Here is a 21,262-nt window from a genome sequence, read left to right as displayed (position 1 = left end):
TCCACTGCGTCCTGTGTAGCAGCACTCACTCACCATGCTGACAGTTAACACCTGAGGGATGTTTGTTCCAGGTACCAGCTGTGATAGGAGGAAAACTTTCGACCGGTGCCGTTGAAGTGTGAGGAGTGGCCAAACTCTTTACTTCATCTCTGGTGTGAGGATGCAGAGAGCAGAGCAGGGCCAGTGTCTTTGCAGCGCGTCTCGGAGTGGACATTGTTACTGAGCACATTATTTACATGCAAGGCTGATGTTCCAATTATCTCAGGAGGACACTTTTTTCACTACATCTGCATCAAATTGTGATATTGTTGGTTAATCAGAAAATGACCACCGATCCGGTAAGTTTTTAAGTATGTTTTCCTCGTATCAGTTTTAAGAATTAAAATAGAAATACATACTGTATCAATAGAGTAACTCCTATTATAATAACACCAGTATTAATTTATTTAAAATGCTGACAAATCTCATTTGTACATTTACACTTTAGGCGTTTTTTTTTCTGAAACTTGAATCTACAAGGAATAAAAAGTCCATTAAATCTCCAGAGTATGAAAGATTTTTCTCATCACGCATGCTTTACTGACAGTATCAGGATTCAGGTCCTCATTTTGTCCTTGAAGATGACAAGAGGAAGCTTCCTCCACCCGGCCGATCTGAAGTTAAGCCTCAGTATGTTCATCATGTGGCCCCAAAACCCCCACCTGAGATCAGCCAGTCCGTTCCGGAAGGCAAAGGTAGTCCAGTCTCCTGAACATTTGATGCTTTGATTTTAACAGAACTGCTGCAACAGTAACTTTATGCAGGCTTTGAATAAGATTATTGCAAGCAAAACAGATCTACATACTGCATATTTCAATGTTTACTGTAGATGTAGCGGATGTAAAATGACCTGTGATTTGGCGGAAACAAAAAACGTTAATACACTCTCATAACTAAATACTGCATCAGAGATACATGTGACATTAATAATTCAAATATTGAGTAGTAGTCAGTCATTGTCTTTCGTATGATTAAAAATACAAATGTATTCATTTTAATGTCATGCTCATACAACAGTAATTTCTGTCAGCCATTGAGCTGCACTCATTTTAACATGCAGAGGTCTTTATACAGATTTTTTTCGAGGATTAAACTGAGGATGAACCTGGTTGAAAGGGGGCACTCAGTAAGTGTGTTTGCTGGGTGTAAATGCGTCTCCACATGAGTCACAACGTGTGTCGTCCTGTCAGATATAAAGAGGAGGTGTGTGAAGTTCACCGTGGCTGCTGTGATCTCCCTGCTGCTCCTCCTGCTGCTGGCTGGAATCCTCCTCGCTTATTACTGTGAGCGCAGCACTTATCCCAACTGACCACTGTAACTCTGAATCATATGCTATGACAACCTATACGCGAACCTCAACACACACACACACACACACACACACACACACACAGTGTAAAATCCTTTCCTCTGTCTCGTCTTGTCTCTCAGTTTCCTCGGCCTGTGTGCACGGGATGCAGTGTGGTGATGGGAGCTGTGTGTGGGAGTCCCAGTGGTGTGACGGAGTGACTGACTGTCCTGCAGGCCAGGATGAAGCTGACTGCGGTAAACAGCCTCATCCAGGGGCCAAATGTGGGATAAAACACACCCACGAGCTCTTCAAATTCTCTTTAAATTCTGTTAGTATCGTGTTAATAGTATAAAAGTGTCAGAAAACATTACATCCAGGTGCTTGAAGTGAAAGAGCTCTCAGGGTTTTGTTTTCACTCACTTTTAAAGCAATAAACTGGACTTCATACACCAAAGAGAACACTGATGTTCGTTGTCAGCTGTCCTGAGTCTGTCCGCTTGTCACAAAAAGTCGACTCATTGTTTGTGTTTGCTGCTTGTGCTCAGTGAGGCTGCATGGTTCCAGTTTCCTGCTCCAGATCTACACGAGTAAAAGCTGGAGGACGGTTTGCTCTCACGGCTGGACGGAGCAGCAGGGGAGGGCAGGCTGCCAGCATCTGGGACACAGCAGGTGTGATTTCCTCACGTCTCACTGGCTGCCGGAGCTCAGACTGTTTTCTCTATATTCTGACGTGTGAGGGATGTAAAGGATGTTGTGTTTTCCGTAATGTGGTTTGACAGGGGGACATATTTTAAATCAGGCCAACAGCAGACTGACTCTGATGATGGATTCTTAACAGTGAAGTCTGACTTCAACCCCGAGGCCTCCATACTGCAGCAGCTTGTGCTCAGGTCAGTGAACTGGTAGAGGTCAACCAGCATAAAGCTGTTAGTACTGAATCAATGCCAATGTTAAGTCCACCTCAAATGTCTTCTCTTTTCTTTGCCACCTGCAGCAACACCTGTCCCAACAACAGCGTGGTGACATTGCGTTGTTCTGGTACGTTGTTCTCACACATCCTAAAAACATTCAATCAAAATGTTTTTTTTCTGAAATACTGAAGAAGTATGTGATAATATTCATTTTTTCTGCAGTCTTGAGCTTATAACTACAGTATAGGACATAATGTGGTGGGTGGGTGTTGGATTTGCATTTTTGTTGATCATTTGCTGCATTTGGTGGTTTTTGATTTCCCTGTAAACATCTAAGACAGAGATGCTGGAACATTTTGTCTGTTTTTGATGAAGTAGTATGCAGGACTGTGTGTTCTCTGTTGGGCTTTTCATCTCCCTTATGTTGTGGTCTTGTGCCCCCAGCAAATAAACACATAAAAGAAATTTAAAACAAGGCTTTTGCAAAATGTTGTTGTGCTTTTCAGATATTTCCATGTTCAGAATATGAAACTATATGTATAAAAGAGGAAGACACTGTTGTTTGATTATTCCAAAAAGACCAACATATATGCTGGGAACACAACAAGACTGTATTTCTAATATTTTATGAGATCAGTGTTCTGTATGTCTTCACACTCTGACTTATACAGAACTGTGACTGTTACTTTCACTCTGGCAGTGAAATGCATCCTCTCTAACAGCAGTTTTGTCCTCAGACTGTGGGATTGGGGTGAACTCCAGCAGGGCCCCCGGGGGCCAGCTGGCCTCTCTCGGGGCCTGGCCTTGGCAGGTCAGCCTGCAGCTTGCGGGCTCCCACCGTTGTGGAGGAGCCATCATCTCCCCCTACTGGACGATCACTGCAGCACACTGTGTGGCCAGGTGAGGCCTTCTCCTCGCACTTCTCACAGCAGGGGTCGTGTTCTGGCCCAGCTTGAATCCGCTCTCTGCTGTCTCTCTCTCTGTCCCCTGCAGGGCCTCCAGTCCTGGCGCCTGGACAGTGTATGCTGGGATGGTGGATTCACTGGACACCCTGTTTAACCCTGCGTACTCTGTGAGCCACATCGTAGCCCACGAAGGCTACAACAGTCTCTCTCGCAGGAACGACATCGCTCTGATGAGACTCTCTAAACCTCTGGACTTCACAGGTGAAAGAAAGATTTAGCCTCCCTGCACTGATATAAATGGGGTGGACAAAATAATAGAAACATCTTTCAATATAACTATATCCTCCAAAATCATACAGTTGAATCAACACCTCTCCATACAGTTTCAACACAAACTGAACATTAGGGAGGATTTATTGAAGGAGTGCTGTATTAGACTGCAGCACTTTCAGCTAGGTGGACCTGATAAACTGGCCACTAAGTGTATTTGTCCCTTATTATGTGGAAACCAGCTGTTAAATGCATACATGTGTGTCCAGAGAGCTCAGGGGCTGTCAGACTCAACACAATGAAACCTTTTTCAAAGTCAGAAAGAATCCGGTTTTACTTTTTTAGACTGAAACAACAGATATGTTCTTTTCATCGGCAGCCTCCAGGAACATCGGACCTGTGTGCCTCCCAAATGTTGGTCTGAACATCACTTCTCCTCAGGAGGGCTGGATAACACGATTTGGTCGCACAGTAAATGGAGGTGAGACAGTTAATGGTTACATGTGGTTATTCAGTAACAAGATGTAGGACAATGTACATGAACAAATACTCGAAGTTACTTGAATAACCTGAATTACTGCAATGTTATTTGACAGACTCTGGATCTCCGCACCTGATGGAGGCCCAGGTCTCTCTCACAGATACTGCAGACTGTAACAGCTCCACCACGTACAATGGCAGGATATCTCAGGACATGCTCTGTGCCACAGAGATGGAGGCAGCAGCCAACATATGCCACGTAAGACAAACCAGTGACAATGCATTTTGTCTCTGAGGTGTGAAAATGAAGTTTAAATTCTAAAAGCAACACAAATGAAATGATTAAACCGAACACAGAGCGGTTAGTTTTATTGTATAGTGAGTACCAGACGGACCGCCGCCCCATTGGTCCATTGCGCCTTCAGGGTTATGTTTAAACATTAGCCACAAATAATGCCCTTTTAATACAGACTCAAGAGATCCTGGAGAACAATGTACTCAAAGAAATCAGTGCTCATATAAGCAGCAACAAACACTCTTTATAATGAGATATTTCTGCTACAATGCCGGTTTTCTTGCACCAGTTGAGCAGCTGCAAACAAATAGTTCCTGTTCTTCAAAGAATTCAAAGCTCTTATGGAACCTGCTCTGAGGCAAAGTCAAACAAGACCCGCACTGTGTTCTGTATATGGCAACAGCTTTAACTAAATAGTTCCACTTTGTGACTTACATAACAAACCATTTATACAGTTGAGTCAACAGTGAATGTTAAGTTAGAGCTCTGAAGTGGCAGCTGACCATGATATCATGTTTTATTTGAACTGTTCAAAGCTTTTCATTGACCTTGGAAGGTCTTAAAGTGTCTTAAACTGAATGAACAACATTTAGTGTTTAAATATCACAAAAGCAGGTCTTTTTTAGGTCAATGGAAAGCTATTGAGATTGAATCTGGGAATCTTGATATGTGTTACATGAGTGTGCAGTTCATAAAAAAATCACTCAGCTTTGTGCTGAACTCTTTCTCAGGCTGACAGCGGCGGCCCTCTGGTGTCCCTGAAGGATGGAGTATGGTGGCTCATAGGGGACAGTATTTGGGGGGACCGCTGCACAGAGCAGAACAAACCAAGTGTTTACGGCAACGTCACCTACTTTCTGGACTGGATCTACCGTCAGATGAGGGTAAACACCAAATAAAGCAGTTAAAGAAAATCAGGATTTCCATGTACTGTATGTACAGATACTTTGCAGCATTTGGAATCTGCTTGGAGCATCAGATGTAATGAGGTTCATCTGTCTGGTGCTCCAAGTAATACACAATTATCATATGAAAGAAAAAAAATAGCTGTATTTGTTTTTCTGTTCACAGAAGCACCAAGATGACTGATGACAGGACCAAAGATGAAGATGTTTACTATTTTTCTAAGTGTTTAAAGATACATTTTTATAAAAACAAAAAATGCCTTGAGAATATCTGTATCACTACCATAATTTATTTCCTATATATTACTGTGTGGATGCAGACTTTGCTCAAATATATGTTATAAACTTCAATTAGCAATGTTTGCATATTATCTCTTTATAACTTTTATTTTTGTATATTTATGTGAAATAGATAAAGTCTCTAGTCTGTATGAACATGGTTGAAACTGTTCTTTTTTAATGAATAGTAATATTTGAGCCAATAAATGAAGATACCACGAGTCAACACAAGATGTCACTCACAAACCACATCACGCTTGTTCCCACCGACTCCCAAAGCAGACGTTGTTCCTGAGCAACCTTTCACAAAAAGAAATATTTATTCATTTAAAATAATTTACACTTTTGATTTGGTCACAAGTTCTTTCGTTTATAGCACAAGTACAATTTTGGCACAGAAAAATACACTTATAAATACGTGAACATTCAAACGCTGGAGCATACCTTCAATTTGACGATTTGAAAACGTGGCAGACGGTGCCACGTAGGTGCAACTTGAGTCAAATCACACAATACTTTACATATGATGCTGTCAATAGTGAAAAGAGGCTGTCTCTTTATTGCTAACAGGTCAGTCAGCTTTGCTAGAAAGATAAATGAATGCATGTGTTTCCAGTGCGTCAGTTTCAAAAATCCTTTGGCTTCTAATTTAGCGTTTGTATAAAAGATGCAGTGTACACATGTACCATTCATCTAGTGTCTAAAAAGCAAAGATCTGGAATAATACTACAAGAGATTTAGGTATAAAGTTGTACATATACAAAATTAGTAAAACTACATGAATACAACGGATTGAGAAATATTGATCTTTAGCTTTATATTACACTTGTGATTTACTGAAACAAAGTGCAATTGAGCAGAGTAAGCCTCAAACTGCTGATACTGTACATGAATTTGTATTCGCAGTGAGCTGAGACTTAAAGGCACTACAGGCACTGTAAACATATGTGTAACCTCTAGCAATATTCTTCCTATTAACAGTGATATTTTGAGCAGCTTGTCCCCTTAACTTCAACACTCAGGCATATATTTCAGTCCACAGACTGGAGGTCAACTTCAAAATATGAGAAGGCCCTAGAAATATTCCTTCACCGATTGCAGTTAAATTAGATCTTTACAAAACATCTGTTGGAAGCAGATTATAAACTGTAAAGGCACATTTTTAGGACGCCGTATGCCCTTAGAAATCAATAACACACAGTGTGCCTGGAATGAAATCAGTAACTTCTAAATTGCTCAAGAATGAATCAATGGTTGTTGAGCGTGTGCAGTTCAATGTCCTCGCCACACGCTGCCCTGTGACTGTCCGTAAGGAAGAATTTCAACCCTTTGCCATGTTCATAGTGTTAAACATCGTTGCTTGCATGTCAGGAGCTACTTTGTGATGTGTTTCATACTTTGGTTCACTCTTCTGTTTGCGACGGTGACATCCTACATTTCCCAGAATATCTTTTGACAGCCCAGAGAACAAGAGGCAAGAGAATACGTAAGACAGACACACCATCAAACTCGACATTGGACCCATAAATACATCACCGACGGATGTTTGAAGAAGTGTTTTTAGGGTGGATTTTCCCTTCAAGAGGCAGTTGATCTGTCTGTGTCTACGTCCATGGGGCAACCTGCTGAGTGCAGTCTAGAGTCAGTCAGACATTCAGAGCCGAGTGTCACTGTCCGGGGCGAGCTGGGCCTCACCCCTTTCTCCACCGCTGTGGATGGCCTCCGCCCGCTGTCCCCCTGCCCGCTCACCCTGTCCGCCCGTCCATTTCCTCTCAGTCACTTGATGCGGTGGCGGACCAGCGAGGATTCGTCGGTTATCTCACCGGAGCGGTCTCTGCGTCTGCAAGGCAGGACGAGCAGGAGCAACAGGATGATGAGGACCAAGGCGCAGACAGCCATCAGGGCGTAGGAGATCACCCACAGGAGAGGCTCCTTCAGTACCCCGCCGGAGCAGTTGGTCGCCACGTCCGCTGCTGAGAAGGGCCCTGCGATCTCTGACAGAGCCACCCCGCCGCTCACTGCAGAGAAATACAAGACCGATAGTTGCAGAGCTCAATCACATCTGAAGTAAAAATTCTGATATAAACACACATCTGGACATGCAAACATCAATGAACTGGCCCCAAAAAAACCAAAATAAACCTCATGACCCTTAAAAAAGTAGCACTAAATTGGTATTATCTATTCAGTCCCAATAAAAAGCTATGCTCTTACATTTGTTTTTACTACACCAGTGTTTAACCACTGCACAGTAAACCCAGGAGCTTATGGGTGAGAAAAGTTGGATGGACCAGGATCTACCATCATATGAGAGATGAAGTTCATGCTTCGATTAAGCTTAGAAGTTTAGATTTAGTTTTTGATTTCCTCGTGGCAGCTTCTTAACACAACAGTTGTCTTTGAGTGGCAGCAGCTGAGCAGCATCGCTGAAGTAATCTGAGGTTATTTGCTTGATTCACGGGCAACACATTATTAGCCGGGAGTTTTCTTTGTCTAGATTTTATCAGCCAGCTGAGAAAAGAGAGCTGGCGACCGTGCTGTCACAAGTCTACATCCCTAACCTTCAGCCTACATCTGCTCCAAGTCTGTTTGCTTATTACAGAACAAAAGTGATCTTTGTATTTTAAGATGAGAGTGGGAAGCCTTGCCCGGGCTCATATTTACAAAGAACTACAGGGAAGTGCCACTGTTCAAGGCTGAACGGTCACTGTTTGGGTCACAATGAATGCGATGATTCAAGGTCTTCTTCAGTGAATTCACAAGTATTGTTAAATAGTACATCGCACTTTAAAGTTTTTATTTTAAAAAGTTTAAAATTAATCTTTTTTGTGTGTCTTTTTCTGTTTCTGATAAATGTCTTGAAATAATACCAAGAAGAGAAAAGAGTTACAGCCCTTTTTAATGAAAGCTTCAGTGCTTTGCTGCTCTAGACAACTACAAGGGATCATCTGTCCTTCGTATTTTTTACACAGCAGCTTGTAAATAAGTCAGCGGAAGGTCGAACACATTTCAGCAGCTATAGCAAACTTTGTTTTTGTTGCCATTTCATTCTTACTGTATGTTAATACTTGCTTCCGCTGACATTTGACTTTTGATTATGAGTCAATATGATATTACGTATTCTGGTGATTTCAGTGCATATATTGGTGTCTGAGTATGAATTGCATTGCTATGATACGCTGTGAATTATTGTGCTCAGCACATTATACGAAATACACACTTAATAAAACATAGTACACTGAGACTGGCAGCACACGAGCAACTCATTTTACACCACACGCAAAATGCTGTCATAAGGCTGGTATAAATATTCCAAGTTGGGATGCTGTGCAAAACGTAAATCAAAACAGAACGCAATCATTTGCAAACGAACTGGGTTTTAAGTGTTCCTGAGTCCATGTAGTAATGAACCTCGCTCCATCCATGTACCCTCACCTGCACAACTGCTGAGTGCGAACCCCAGTCTCCGCTGGGCGCGGTCAAACACCACGTAGAAGCCTTCCATAACGGTAGCGCCGATCACCAAGCCATTAGCTGACGAAGACACTCCGAAACGGAAGCAGTCCAATGTGCCGTCGACATCTGTGATTGGCTGGATGTACAGCTGCAAGATCGCAGACAAATTAACAGAGATGAATGAGGACCAATGAGTGTTGGTGTCTTGTAGGTTGATGGAGAGTTGCGTTTATGTTTATCCAGATACCTGAGGCAGGATGGTGATGCGGAAGGACTGGCTGGTGTTTGTGGCCCTTAGGTAGATGGACAGCTTGGGGAAAAACCTCCAGGGGGTCTCTCCTTTCATCCAGCATGCAAGCTTGGTTCCATCCCAGAACCCCGAAGAAAAATCCTGAATCTGGATGGATGTGGACACATTAAATGAAAATGTTGCTTCTTGGTTCAAATTAACCTTCAGTACTGTTTGTGTGCAGTTACACAAGGTGAAAAATGTGTGGGGGGGATAACCCAAAACATGGGCACACACACATATTTTCATAGCAGAAAACCTCCTGATCCCTCCTCTCAAAGCTAACAAGTCCTTGAACAGTGAGTGTGTGCCATCCTCCCCTGCATCTCTTTGCTCTGACAACACGTTTCATCATTGTCTGTGGAGAGACGGCAACGTACCAGAGAGCTGCGTGTGATGGCTTCTACCACCGCATTGAAGACGTTGACAGGAAGACGCAGCAGTGTCGTCCCACTGTCAACTATAGCTTTATCCATGTTATACTGAAAGAGAGGGAGAAAGAGTGAAGTGCAGTAGGGTTTCTCTCAGTGCAACAGGCTCCTATGGAATGGACCTTGAGCAAACAAAAAAAAAAAAAAGAAAATGAGGAAGTTCTTTCACAAGCAGAAGAAAACATTCCCTCGCTGTGCTGCTACTCAGGTTCCATTTCATTTCCATGATGTAACCTTGTTTAGCTCAACAAGAACGTATGTTGCAGGACCATTATTGCTTTTCTCTTTCAAACTTAAAACGCATTATTTACTCTCTGCATGGTGATGGGTGGTGTTCAACAGTTAGAAATAAATCAGGGAAGCATTGCAGAGTTTGAAGTTTACCTCTCTGCAGTCCAGGTCCAGATTCTGGTCACCAACTTCCAGCTTCAAAACCTCCACTTGGTAGTACCACTCCTCTACTATAGGCGTGTACCACACTGACCCCTGATACAGAGTTGGTTCAGCCCCTCCCATGATCTAAGGAAGGAGCAAAAACACTTCCAGCAAAGTCCAGCAAAGGTTTATCCCTGCACATTTTGGCAGAATACATTAACACACATACACACTCACACGCACCCTGCCATCTTATCCATCTGTCTGTATCAGTGGGTCACATGATGGAGATGCAGTGAGCAAGGCACCGAGGCCGTTTGTATAACCATGACAGACCTGCTCTCAGCAGGATACTGTCGTAGCTTAATTAGCTCCACTCAAACTAGACGGGGCCTCCGATGGAGAAGCAACATTGAGGAAGATACAAGCTATTATGTTTCTAAAATGCACTCAGCTGTTACGTCTGATCCACTTGTGACAGATCTTATTTTGTCTGAAAAAGTGCTCAGCCACATCCAAGTCCATGCTAAATAACTAAGAGACAAACTGTATCACAAAAATGCAGAACTGGAGGCAGAGATCACATTTAATATTTTTTGAAAGTCTCCAAAACTGTTTAGGTCAAAAGTCATGTGACCCAAACCTTATTTGCTATGTTCATTTGACCAAACCCCTCCACCAGCCCCTCCTGACTACTCACAAGACTGCCTCCCACTGGGTCTGCTGCGCTGCTGGCTGACAGTCCAGCACCACACATCTGGAGGGAAAAGATGTCAGGAATTCCCAGCTGTTGCACCAACGAGTTGAAGAAGGGCTCCACGGACGAGTCGGGCTAATTGAGAGACGGGAGCCGTGCAATCATTATCAGCTGATTAACATTTCAGTCCCTGTGATTATCCAGACCATACTGACGACACATTAAGTACAAGTTCGAAAAACAAAATATCTGAAGAGTGGAAATGGGAATTCCAAAAATACACAACTGAAGTGAAACACTTATTTTGTGATTGACAAAATATTACTACATGGTCTTACAGAAAATTTGCAAGGCTTGGGGAGTAAGAAGGAGATGAAAAAGCACACTGTTTGCTACTTATTTGATATTTATGAAAGGATTTAACCCAAACATTTTTTCCGGTAAGTGATATTTTGGACAACTTTTTTTTCCTGATTAGGCAGCTGTAAATGTTAAAACACTGGACTAAATTACACTTAAATCATGAGAGATAAGCAAAGCTCACTGCTGACAGGCTGATAGGTATTCATAGACTTGCCTTTAAAATCTGTATTTTTACTAATGTTGCAACAGAAAACAGATCTTTTCATGCTGTTTGAATACAGATGAAGTGTTTTTAAAAAGGTGGAATGAAACAGTAATCTGACCACGCTGTATGTGTACGACTGTGACAATGGTAAAAGGATGCTCTCTCGCCTGTTTTCCTCAGATAGGTTTTCATGTCAGTGCTGTTATCATGTCACGCGTGACAAACAGGCCTCAGGCAAGTTGAACCTGAACACACAGGCAGCACAAAGTGGTCAGTGTGTGCATATCTGCACCTCAATCACTGGCATTTGATCCCAAAGGTTGCTGTAGTCAGCAGAGAATGAATGAATGCCTTGTTTCGGTCTACGCTGACGTCACTCATCCCATCAACACCAAATTATCACGTGAAAGAAAGCCGACACTAATACACTATATTTTAAAATGCCATTCTGGTAACTGAATTAAATTGACTGGAAAAAGCACTTTGAGAATGTGCTTTTCCACATTAAAGGTATTTAGATTTTTGTCATGTGGGGTCAAATACTTATATGTAGTTTTTATCCAATGAAATTCACGTTCTAAATCAAAACTACAATATGTTGGGTAATACTTTCCAGCTTTTTTAAAATGAATATTCAGTTTAAAAAACAAAAATAAATTCAACTGGTGATATTGAGAAAAACTGCATTACGCAAAAGCATCACACACATGGTTGCTAAAAACAGACCGTGAACACAACTTTTCTGTTGTCATGTGAAATGTCCATGACTACACCCAGATAAGATCTCCGTTTGAAAAGTGCTGTAAAAGAGATGTCGGACAGTAGGAAGTTATGCAATACAGCTTGATTAACTTGATAAACCCTGATAAGGTCAACATATTCCTTTCCCCTCAGTGCACCCGGCATTTTCTACACAGACTGTTCTCACTTGTCTGTTTCTTGCATTTATCAAAATGTTTTATAAGCTTCATCTAAAAGTTAAACAGTACATTTATTGTATTGCTCCTACGTCTTTAACCCTAACCCATCTTATGATATATTTCTAAGTACTAATACTCAAAAAAATAATTTATATTGGTTCTGGAAATATGATCCAGACATTTACTGCACCAACACGTCCACAAGTAAAGTATATGACCTCTAAAACACTATTTAGTCCCCTTGATTTACTCATTGTTGAATTTTACCAAAGTCAGTGGTGAGCAGCAATCAGAAATCTCTACTGTCATCCTTACAGACCAAAATAATATTTTTTTAGCGAGAGTCTACTCTTTTGATACTTTTTTAAAAAAATACTAATTGTGCAACCAAAAAATTTAATTGAAATTCTATGAGCATCTCTCACCCGTGCCAGCATGGGATACGCCAGTCCCAGGATGCCCTGCCAGTTGACCCCAGGAAGGAAGAAGCCGTCAGATGACAGGATGGCAGCTATGTTGATGATAATGGTCCCATTTGGGCCTTTGGGGAAGGAGACACGGTCAATGCCCAGCTCACCTTCCCAGTTGCCTTGGGTGTACCGGACAGCCACAGTCCGGCCAGCTGACTGGTAGGTGCTGGAGCTAAACACAGGGGAGGGAGCCAAGGCGTGTGAATGGTGACAAAGGCCTGTGGTAGGTACATTTGTAATAAAGGCACAACCTTCAAGATAAACTTAAGATGCCACTTCAAAACAAAGTTTTTATACAAAAACATATAAATCAAGTACATAACAAAGATTATATAATTGATTAGTAAGTATAGAGATACTGTCTCATACTAAATATTGTCCATTCAGATATTAGACTGTGGGTGATGACCAGACAAGGCAACACAAAAACGCTAACTTTAACTAAAACTTTATCATATTTATCTAAATATTGGTATCATATTTCCATGCCTGAATTCACTACAAAACAACTGTTATACAAAGAGTTCAAGCTCCTCACAGTGCAGTGTTGAAGTAGTGAGTAATGAATGGGTGTGCCGCTGCAGCCACGGCAAAGTTACTGCTGCCTGTATCCACCAGGATGTTCAGCTGAAAAACACAAGGAAGACTTTTTGTTAACAACCATTACACTAATCTGCTACAAGACAACCCCACCCTTATTTACACAGCCACAGGGTGAGAACTGACAGCTACTCCGCAGTGTGAAACGTTAATAAGAAGACTTTAAGCAATTACAATGCAACTAAGACATTAAAGTTTCTCTTTGTACTAATAATAACAATTACATTCAACTGGAAACAGTGGAGAGAGAACATAAGATACACACACAAAAAACAGACAAAACTGATTTTTTTCAATTTCGTTATATTTCGGTATCTGAGGGATCCATATTGGAGATTATCAAGACGTACTTCAATTGACTGGTATGCCTGTGCTCACATACAAATGAACATTATTCACAACTTAGCAGTGTTGATTGTGTTTTATAAATGTGAGCTGTGTGGAATTATTGGAAAAAGAAAGCGATAGACAGACAGTTTTGTTTCAATGCTGTAGAAGCAGTAAGATTTTTGGTCAGTGGTTTGTTGCAGGAATTATTCCTTAATGCAGAGCTTTGATTGTCACAATATATTTAATGCACAGTGAAGTGAAGTGCACAGCTGCATTATAATATCATACATAAAAGTAATTTATGGACTGGACATAAGCAGAAATTCCATATTAACTTAGAAAAACCTGGCTGGTGCATCCCTAATTCCTAGAGATTCCAGCATCACAAAGTGGTTTAAAGAGCGTTGCCAGATTGAGCAGAAATTACTATGCACCTCTGATATAATTGCCCTCTAATGTGCGATCTATGAGTCAAACATGTCAGCCTCTAGCTAGTGTCATGACCGTATGACCCGTCCAGCCATCCTTGTATGTGTCATGTGCACGGTGGGGGCGAGCTAACAGCAGTTGAGATAATGTTGTCTTCCAGGCATCAGGTCAACGAGCAGGAACTAATTAGCCAGCAGACTGTCACCTTCACTATTGAGCAGGGGCCACATTAACACTCACAAGCAAGCATTCCTCACCATGACGGAGTCATAAACCTAATGCCCCACGGCCACCTGATGACTCAACAACAAAGAGCTCCATACAGTGGCTCTTCAATGTCACATGACACAGTCTATGAAATACTAAGTGTTCACTGACCATGCTCAGCTGCACAAGCACAACAGTAACTGCAACAATCAATCTTTCCTCACTCATCTGTGGCTGCCATTGTTAGACAAACCAGACCAGCAGGAAGGAGTTTATTTAAAATGTTAAAGTTTCTACTGAGGAATTCCAACAATTACATGAAGAAATCTACTTCCTGAAGCCCTGAAACCTGTTACACCTAAACCATGTCTAACTAGAGCCTGTTCATGTAGTCACGTTCACAAAACAATTGAAAAGAAAAAAAAATCGCCCCAGTTGGCTCGTCCATTCGACTCAGGCCTATCAGTTCCTCCTCATTGGACAGGCTGTGGTCCCATCACTGTGACTGTGCCATATAAAACCCCACTGCTGCCTTGTCAATGGCATCAGTCCATTCACACATGGCCTGAACTGGCCAAACAGGCCAGATTGGAAAGCGCTGGAACCTTGTGGGGAAGGAGGGGGAGCAGGGGCATTTCCTCATGCCCACACGGCCTCTCTTTTCTGGTCACACTATCCTCCCTTAGCTCGGCTGCAGCGCCTCGGGCAAATATCTTCCTCCCTACTCTACTGCGGCAGCATGCAGTCGCCTACAGTTGAGCGCTCGCTGCCTAATTGGCAGTGGCTCCATGGCGGCACCATGCATCTGCTACCTGTTTGTACCAATTAGCAGATGTGAGGCTCTCCAGCCGACACCTCAGCCTGGCTGCGCCATATGCTAACAGATGTGGCAATTAGTGGCTCATTTGAATAGCGCCTCACTTTACACCTCGGCCTGTAATCACATCATCATAATATTGAAAATGTAACTCAATAGTATCGAGTTACAGGACGCTTTGGCACTGCATAACCAATCTGAACCACAGTGGGTTGAGCTCTGCTGGCGTGACTAACTGATAAAGGTTCAATGTCACTATGCACAGAGCACAGGAGTGATATGGAATATCAGAGGAGGAATATGTTTAAAGTAATATTTCTTCAAAAACATCACTGTTTGCCTTCCTCTTGAGCCTCCTGCTGTGCAGACAGCAGGTTGCCTGACACCAGTCCCAACATTTTTTACAGCTGTCATTTTGACATGTCATTGCAGGAAACACGCAGGTGTACCCAGTGACATTAATAACGACTACTGTCCATGCATGACCTGGTTTGGTATTGGTCCTGGTATGGTGCACTCACTGCAATAGCTCACTGGAACATTTAATGGAACCGAGGTATTGTTAGTGTTAGTTACACCTATGCATTTCCTGCTCTGACAAGCCAAAACGTCTCCTGTGACTGGATGCCTATTAGAAATCAACAGGTGAGGCTCACATCGTTATTGCTTCTTCTATAAAAGGTAATCACAGGTGTCTTCCATATACAGCATAGAGCAGTGTGGTTTAGTGTACCACTTTGTCACTATACAGTCTGGATGAGGTCCACAGGAATACAACGCTGCTTTGAATACTAGTCTGAATAAACATTAACTTTAAGGAACACTTTAAATTGCGGCGTTCCATTAGAGCAGCAGGTATTAAGCATATTTTACAACTTTGGACAGGTTGTAAAGTTGTGTGGGAACTGTGCTCTGCCAAGTGCTGCAACATTATCCTCTCAGAGGTTGACACAGGGCAGTGACATGGCAGGCAGTACTGATAAGCCTCCGTGAGCCTGGGAAACTGAGCTGTGCTGCCCAGGAGTCTTAAAAGTGGTGATCTGTTTAGGATGAGAGGTCTGTGAAGAACAACAAGTCAAGTCACTAATGAGATGACTCACCTTTAGTTTAAGATCCAGTTCAAACACATCTACTTACAACACAATGGCAAAGTACAGCCTTAAACCTACAACACTCTAAAGCCTCATGTGACGTGGGAAACCCTATACCAACTTTTACGGGGCCGTTTAGTGCCGCTTAATCATTAACGTGTTCTTGTTAGGCACTTTGCATAATCAGGACTTTAAAACGATGACAGTGAATTACACAGGCATGTTTCTGTCCAACCGAAAGAACATAGGCAGCAAATACGCTCAAACCAGTGCTGTTTTTGTGCAACTCTGGGGCTGCTCTTTGCCTCATAATCCCCGTCAGCTGCCTGGTAAGAAGAAACAGTGGTCCTCACAGGCGGCATCATGTGAGTGCATGTGAGCAGGGGGGTTTTAGTCTACCTACAGACCCCAAGGCTGGAAAGGCTTGAGCCAGCTGCTGCACAATATCACCCTGCCATGATGGTGCCTGGCAGGCCTGGAAATAAACTGCTGATTTTCTCAAGACCCAAGTCGTTTCTTCTGCTGTTGCTGTCATGTCAAAAACACTTGTTAGTGTAATGTGGTAACACTTTGTATATGCAAACATCACATCTTAGACAGAGACAAACACACTCAGGCCACATGGTGGACGGACCGGCCCCTGTTCACACACAGCAGGTACACCAGACCTGCCATCAGTGAATGACAATAACATGTGACTCCATGTGAGCCTGATCCTTTTGAAAACCTCTTGTAGAAATGATAACAGCTATCAAACCAAATCAATACACATACACAGAGTAACAGTAACATTACCTTTTGACCAGGAGTACCGATTGACATTTCTATGTAGTAGCCTCGTCCAGAGTCCCCCTCCAAGTTATTAACCATGTCCAGAAAGTTGACGGTTCCGGTTGGGTCAGAGGCCAGAGAGAGGCCGTTTCCATCAGACGTCAACACGACTCGCTGGACAGGAGTCAAACCCACGTCCGAGGATAAATTGTACTTGCCTGTGTATATCTTTAATGGTACAGAGAAGTAACACTTGGACACGCCGATGTATAAGCTAAAAGCAAATGTCCACATCGTAATTGAAGCGGTGTATGCCATGGCGCTGTTAGTTTCTATAGCGACAACAGGGAAAGTCCGGGAAAACACTCCAGCTATTCACTCAAACTTCGCTACCTGACGTTAAGTTTTCAGTGTCGCCGTCCTGAAAACGACCGTGCCGCGGAAACCGCCATCCTGAATACGCCTTTTCACCGTCAAAGAGAGGCTAAACATTGTGACATGGTAGCACGGTGTGAGCAACACTGAAAACAACTGTTTGTCCGCAAACCGAGTGTTTCAGCTACTTCTCTCGTCTCCATCCACTCCTCCGCTATCAAGTTAGCCAAATCAGAAAACTTGACTTCCGGTTATGTACGCTTTCAAATTAAAGGAAACAACAACCGTTAATGTTTACGGTAGGAACGTGAGCCACATGCAAGGAAGGAAATCGCAAAATAAAGTAAGTTTTAACAAGAAAACGAATGAGGTTGTAAATTAATGAATTCTTCATCTTTAAGTTTTTCCAAACTCTTTTATTTTGAAAGCAGAGCGGCGTAACCGTTGGTCTTATTTTTTCGCTGCTGTCAAAAACTTCCTGGACGCCTGCTGACAGCTCTGGACTTCACGCAACTCAGCTGGATGTGAACACGCATGACGAGCAAAGCTTGAGGATGTGTGTCCATTCTGTTGATCGTGTAAGGAGAAAAAGATCCAAATTGCTCGCTTCGCTGAATGTGTCCGCATTTACAGAGCAAATCCGATTTTCTTCACTTTCGCCATGACCATTGGTTGTCTTGTTGAAGTCGCCGAGTATTTAGACTTTGTTCGTCACAGGAAAGGAAATTCCCTCATGCCTCAAATCTTCTGAAGTTATGACATCTGTACAATTCACCTGAAAATCAGTCAAGTTGATAGTCTTACAAGGCTGTGAATATTTAAACAACAAGTAGGCTAAATAATGTCACCTGTTAAGATTGTTATTACTTAAAAAAAGGGATTGCTGTGCAGCAGATTTAATGAGATATGCCTGAAAAAGGTGAAAGACACTTTTGATATGTTTCTCATACAATACTAGTAAGACGACTAATATGTCAATTAGTGCATTTTTATTTGTAGATGGGTGCCATGATTTTTCTTATTTCTACTTCTTATACTTTTTGAGTTATTAGATTTTAAAGACCATACTCATTCTCAGTGTATTTAATTTGCTATTGTACAGTGCACAAAAGATCATTGATATTTCAAAATGCTGAGTATTGCACACTGATTAACTACATAAGCCCATTGTAATGATAATTAGAGGTTGTATTATGAGTTACCAAACCATTAAAATCTACGGAAGCTGTATACAATACAAACTCCTTTCAAGTCATCAGAACTCTCAGTATTGCACATTGGTTGTATTTCACACATATGCTCATTATGATGCCAGTTATATACTGTAATTCAATTAAGCCTATTTTAACACAGCCATTTGCTCCCATTGCATGCAGAACATACGAAGATCACCTAACATATGATTAAGGCATCCAAAATTAATGCCAGTCAGCATCAGTGCACAAGGCAATTGCATGCACTTCCTTTAGTCTCATTCGCAGCAGGAACAGAGGAATAGGAAGAAGATCCCAGTGGTAAGGTGGGATCAATGTCACAGGCATTCTCCATGCTGCCTGTTTCGCACAGACAACCACTGTCTCACTCTGAATTCCTCATCAGTCCACAGTTACACTGTCACATGTTCACCCCATCTCGCTCTCTCTCAGTTTCTCATCGAAGTCAATACAGTAACCATAGCTGCAATAACCTGAATAATGTGGGGAAAGACTGTGACCACAAAACAAACTTCTTTCCGGTGTATTGCATGTCATGCACTGGGTCTTGTGAATGACCCATTTAAGCACAATTCCTGTTTTTTTCTTCCCTTTGAGATGCTTCCTTGGCCTGAGAGTATAAAAACAGGGGAAGTAGGAATTCATCACTTGCTTGTCTTTATGAAAGGCTGTAAATGCAGTGGTTGATCATGTGAGCTATACATCCTTGGCTTAAAGGGTTTCTCAACTTTTTCTGGCACATGGCACAGATATAACTCTTATGAATCCAGCAGTTGGAGGCCTGTGAAGTTGTACTTTATTTCTTCCAGGATATGCAGAGCTGCAAATTGATGATACGGTAATAGATATCCAACAAAAGTATTGTTTTAATCAAGCACATATTAATCAGATAGGTCAAACTAATTTGACCGTCTCAGCTTTCAACTTGTGATGATTATTTTCATGAACAAATTGTTATTGTTGACTGCAGTTGATCCAATAAGATTTGTCCAAGTAATGTAAAAGTAAGCCTGACCGCCACTTACTTAGTTGTTTGTTTATAATGTGCCTCTGCATTTATCCTTGCAGCTTCCTCTTGCAGTTCCACTGCTGGCCACAACAAGGCACTCCACACCATCCATGTTCCTTTAATCCAAGGCAAGGGCGCTGTAGCATCTTCTCTGTGTGAGCAAATTAGGCAGCTTAGAGGAGCCAGTGGTCCTACATTTGGCAGTGCAAAGCTCCTTTACTGGGACATTGGTACTTAATCCTCATAGCTCTGATCATTACAGCTGATGAGAGACAAGGAGAGCGCTCTACATTGTCTCATATGCACTCCCCTTTGCCTTAACAACGGACACACATCATCTAATCGCAGATATAAGGTGCAGATCTTTAGGCTTTTGTGCTCATTCATTATTACAACTGTGGACTGGAACTGGTTTGTTTAATTTAGCAGCTGCAGTGTGAGTTGATTTTGAAGCCGCTAAGTGAGTTTCTACAACCTGATGGAGTATCTGTTTTTGTTTTAGTATAAAATAAGAACATCATGTTAAGTAATTAATACAATATCATGCCCTAATAAATTTAACTGTAACACATGTCAGTTATTGCATTCCCCAAAAGATAAAAAAAAAAGTCCAGCAATGATATTGATCATTTTTGGATAATTCCATTTTTACAGCTAATGCAAATGGTGAACAGGACTGCAACCAAAAATTCCATTATTGATTAATCTGTAGACTTTCTTGAGTCATTGATTAAACTTTTAGCCAAAAAAACTATATAAAATATTCACAAATTCCCAGAGCCTATTGTGACATCTTTAATTTTCCTATTTCATCTGACCAACAGTCCCAAACACAAAGATATTCAGTTTATAGCTATGTAAACCACAGTAAAGGAGCAAATGGTCATATTTGAGTAACTGCGATTAGAAACTGTTTGAGTGTTTTTTTCTTCATAAATTACTTAAGAGAATAATAGATTATTAAAACTGTGGGTGATTAATTGTCTGTTAATCGACTAAGTGATTACCTGAAAAACCATTTGGTTATTACCGCTGTTGCATTTCATCATAAATTGAGTGATCTGGTGATTTCTGCTTTAAATGCACATCATGCAATATACAGTCAGCAGGAAAATAGTTACACCTGTGCACCTGGAGGGAAAAAAACAGTGAAGATCCACAATACTAACAGCAAAATTAGACCAAAAAACAAACAAACAAAACAAAACAAAACAAAACAAAACAACAGTTGAAAGTATAGTTGGACACTTTGGAAACATGATTATTTTAAGTTTTTATGGTAAATATGAAGCCAGAGCTGTTAGCTTACCTTAGCATAAAGGCTAGCCTGGTTCAGCTAATAACATCCACCTAACAGCAGCTCTGAGACTCACTAATGAACACATTTGTTTATTTCACACAAAAACCAAAGTGTAAAAATGACAAGTTGTGGTTTTTTTATGTTCTGACAAAGCCAGATCTTTATGCCAAGCTAAGGCTGCTGCCTGTAGCCTTATATTCACGGTGCAGGTGTGAGAGTGGCATCAATCTTCTCATTTAACTCTCAGCAGGGAAGTGAATGAGCGAATGTCCCCAAAACCATTTTTTTTTAAGTGAGAGCAATCGATTTTATTTGAATCGCAGATACTACATAATTCCCATTACATCGGCACAATTTATAATTTACATCACAACATTACATTTGGGAATGAGTATTTCAAGTTCAGTCATGCAATATTTAGGTCAGTGGTTCTCAAACTTGGGGCGTAGAGACACTGCAGGGGAGGCATGGGTGACCAGGGGAAAAACTGAGTAAAAATAAGCCGAATAAATATGATTTATGCAGGGAAAATAAACAA

General features: G+C 41.6%; 2 protein-coding genes across 2 annotated transcripts; one reads left to right on the top strand and one right to left on the bottom strand.

The window, feature by feature from the left end:
• The first annotated feature begins 323 nt into the window (after positions 1–323).
• Positions 324–5,371, top strand: LOC121609709 (transmembrane protease serine 2-like). Its single transcript, XM_041941409.1, has 13 exons — positions 324–338; positions 587–742; positions 1,238–1,322; positions 1,471–1,584; positions 1,876–1,999; positions 2,110–2,220; positions 2,325–2,368; positions 2,979–3,141; positions 3,235–3,407; positions 3,796–3,897; positions 4,013–4,155; positions 4,923–5,075; positions 5,263–5,371. Exons 1-13 carry the CDS (start codon positions 324–326, stop codon positions 5,278–5,280), a joined length of 1,401 nt encoding a protein of 466 aa, XP_041797343.1. The 3' UTR covers positions 5,281–5,371.
• A 301-nt stretch (positions 5,372–5,672) lies between these two features.
• Positions 5,673–17,401, bottom strand: bace2 (beta-secretase 2). The gene is made up of 9 exons (XM_041940264.1): positions 16,851–17,401; positions 13,120–13,208; positions 12,537–12,753; positions 10,627–10,758; positions 9,936–10,070; positions 9,501–9,602; positions 9,079–9,228; positions 8,811–8,979; positions 5,673–7,393 (listed from the first exon to the last, which is right to left on the bottom strand). Exons 1-9 carry the CDS (start codon positions 17,142–17,144, stop codon positions 7,152–7,154), a joined length of 1,530 nt encoding a protein of 509 aa, XP_041796198.1. The 5' UTR covers positions 17,145–17,401; the 3' UTR covers positions 5,673–7,151.
• Between the last annotated feature and the right edge of the window lie 3,861 nt (positions 17,402–21,262).

This window comes from Chelmon rostratus, chromosome 7 (assembly GCF_017976325.1).
Source record: "Chelmon rostratus isolate fCheRos1 chromosome 7, fCheRos1.pri, whole genome shotgun sequence".
In the NCBI taxonomy this organism is placed as follows: Eukaryota; Metazoa; Chordata; class Actinopteri; order Chaetodontiformes; family Chaetodontidae; genus Chelmon; species Chelmon rostratus.
The sequence above is the reverse complement of the archived record's forward strand: the minus strand, read 5'-3'. Positions and strand labels throughout refer to the sequence as shown.

Excerpts from the sequence above, each read along its gene's own strand:
- LOC121609709 (XM_041941409.1), top strand. Across the intron at positions 1,585-1,875 it reads CCAGGATGAAGCTGACTGCG|TGAGGCTGCATGGTTCCAGT; the intron begins GTAAACAGCCTC and ends GCTTGTGCTCAG. Across the intron at positions 2,221-2,324 it reads CTGCAGCAGCTTGTGCTCAG|CAACACCTGTCCCAACAACA; the intron begins GTCAGTGAACTG and ends TGCCACCTGCAG.
- bace2 (XM_041940264.1), bottom strand. The coding sequence starts at position 17,144 with ATGGCATACACCGCTTCAATTACGATGTGGACATTTGCTTTTAGCTTA. Across the intron at positions 10,071-10,626 it reads ACCCAGTGGGAGGCAGTCTT|ATCATGGGAGGGGCTGAACC; the intron begins GTGAGTAGTCAG and ends CTCCTTCCTTAG. Across the intron at positions 7,394-8,810 it reads CGCACTCAGCAGTTGTGCAG|TGAGCGGCGGGGTGGCTCTG; the intron begins GTGAGGGTACAT and ends ATTTCTCTGCAG.